This window comes from Gymnoscopelus braueri (assembly GCF_963280865.1).
Source record: "Gymnoscopelus braueri genome assembly, chromosome: 6".
Classification (NCBI taxonomy): domain Eukaryota; kingdom Metazoa; phylum Chordata; class Actinopteri; order Myctophiformes; family Myctophidae; genus Gymnoscopelus; species Gymnoscopelus braueri.
Genome location: NC_137607.1, coordinates 42,706,924 through 42,708,661, shown reverse-complemented (window position 1 = coordinate 42,708,661; position 1,738 = coordinate 42,706,924). Strand labels below are relative to the sequence as shown.

At 51.2% G+C, this 1,738-nt stretch overlaps 1 protein-coding gene across 1 annotated transcript; it reads left to right on the top strand.

Annotated features, from left to right (window-relative positions):
* Nucleotides 1-203: 203 nt before the first annotated feature.
* LOC308086953 (N-acetyllactosaminide beta-1,3-N-acetylglucosaminyltransferase 3-like) lies at nt 204-1,424 on the top strand (the record flags this gene model as incomplete). Its single annotated transcript, XM_080430595.1, has 1 exon — nt 204-1,424. The coding sequence occupies one exon, from the start codon at nt 204-206 to the stop codon at nt 1,422-1,424; it is 1,221 nt and encodes a 406-aa protein (XP_080286721.1).
* Nucleotides 1,425-1,738: the final 314 nt, after the last annotated feature.

Sequence of the window (1,738 nt, the reverse complement as noted above, 5' to 3'; positions counted from 1 at the left end):
ATAGACTATAGAGTGAACAGCTCGTATTAACATTTCCGATGTCAATGCCTTCATGTGTGATCGTTCTTTGTCAATTGAGACAACTGCATGTGGAAACGTGTCAGTAATCTCCAATCATAGATGTATCTATTTTCTGTGGTCTGCGTGGTGTTTGCCAGTAGAACATTGTTTTGTCTGTCCCATCCCATTGTAGAGTGTCAAGGATGAGATGGAAGCTGTGTTGCAGGGTGGAGCGCATGGCCTTGGTGCTGCTCGGGGCGTTGTGCTTGGTCCTCATTCTCAAGAAAGAGGACGGCGTCCACCATCCTCCTAACGATGTGGAAACTGGAGAAATGACAGCCGGTCCGAGGAAGGCGGCATCAGAGAACATATCTGCAGGCGAGAACAAAGCGGCAGGCGAGAACACAACGGCAGCCAACAACAGAACGTCCTCTCAACCTTCCTGGTCAACCTGCCAGAGGAACACGTCCATGGCCAGTGACCTATCGGGCTTCTCCTCTCTTCCCGCTCACATCCAAGACTTCCTAAACTACCGTCACTGCCGTCATTTCCCACTGCTGCTGGATGTCCCTGACAAATGTGGGGGGCCGGAACGATCCAGGGACGTCTTCCTCCTGCTTGTCATTAAGAGCTCTCCAGAGAACTACGAGCGACGAGAGGTTCTGCGTAAGACCTGGGGACAGGAGAGGTCAGAGAGGGCCAAGCAGATCCGTAGGGTGTTCCTTGTTGGAACAACGGGCAGTGGGTTTGATCGTCAGAGGCTGAATCAGATGCTAGAACTGGAACAACACGAGCACGGAGACATCGTGCAGTGGGACTTCAACGACTCCCTCTTCAACCTCACTCTGAAGCAGGTCCTCTTCCTGGAGTGGATGGACAGGAACTGTCCACATGTCCAATTCCTCTTCAACGGGGATGACGACATCTTCGCCAACACAGACAACATGGTGGAGTACCTCCTGGGCACCATGGATGACAAGGAGGGCAACAGCAGACACCTTTTGGTTGGATACCTGATCAGGGGTGCAGTCCCTTTCCGGACGCCATCGAGCAAATACTTTGTGCCTGTTCAGGTGCAGGAGTCAAACTCGTACCCTCCGTACTGTGGTGGTGGGGGGTTCCTCCTATCAGGATACACGGCCTCGGTCATATACAACATGTCCAAGAGCATTACTCTTCATCCCATCGATGATGTGTACATGGGGATGTGTTTGGCCGAAGCAGGGCTCAAACCTGCTAACCATATGGGAATTAACACTTTCGGGTTGCACTTTCCCTCGAAACTTGTCGATCCATATCACCCCTGCTTTTACAGGGACATCCTGCTGGCACACAGGTTCATGCCGCCTCAGATATATGTCATGTGGCACCAAGTACGTGACCCTCACCTAAAATGTGGTGGGTCCTCTGATTTCACAGTTTAAGTGTTCTTGAAATGTAAATTATGCTGTAGTGAATGGTACTGTGTGTGTGTGTGTGTGTGTGTGTGTGTGTGTGTGTGTGTGTGTGTGTGTGTGTGTGCGTGCGTGCGTGCGTGCGTGCGTGCGTGCGTGCGTGCGTGCGTGCGTGCGTGCGTGCGTGCGTGCGTGCGTGCGCATTCTTTGCATTAAATTAAAGGACGACTTCACCCATTTTCTACCTACATATCTTCATATAATTGGTCCTCACTAATGCTCATGATAATATGGTAGCATTTCTTTCTACTTGGTCTGTGTCTCAGAAGAGGGCTGTGGACAGT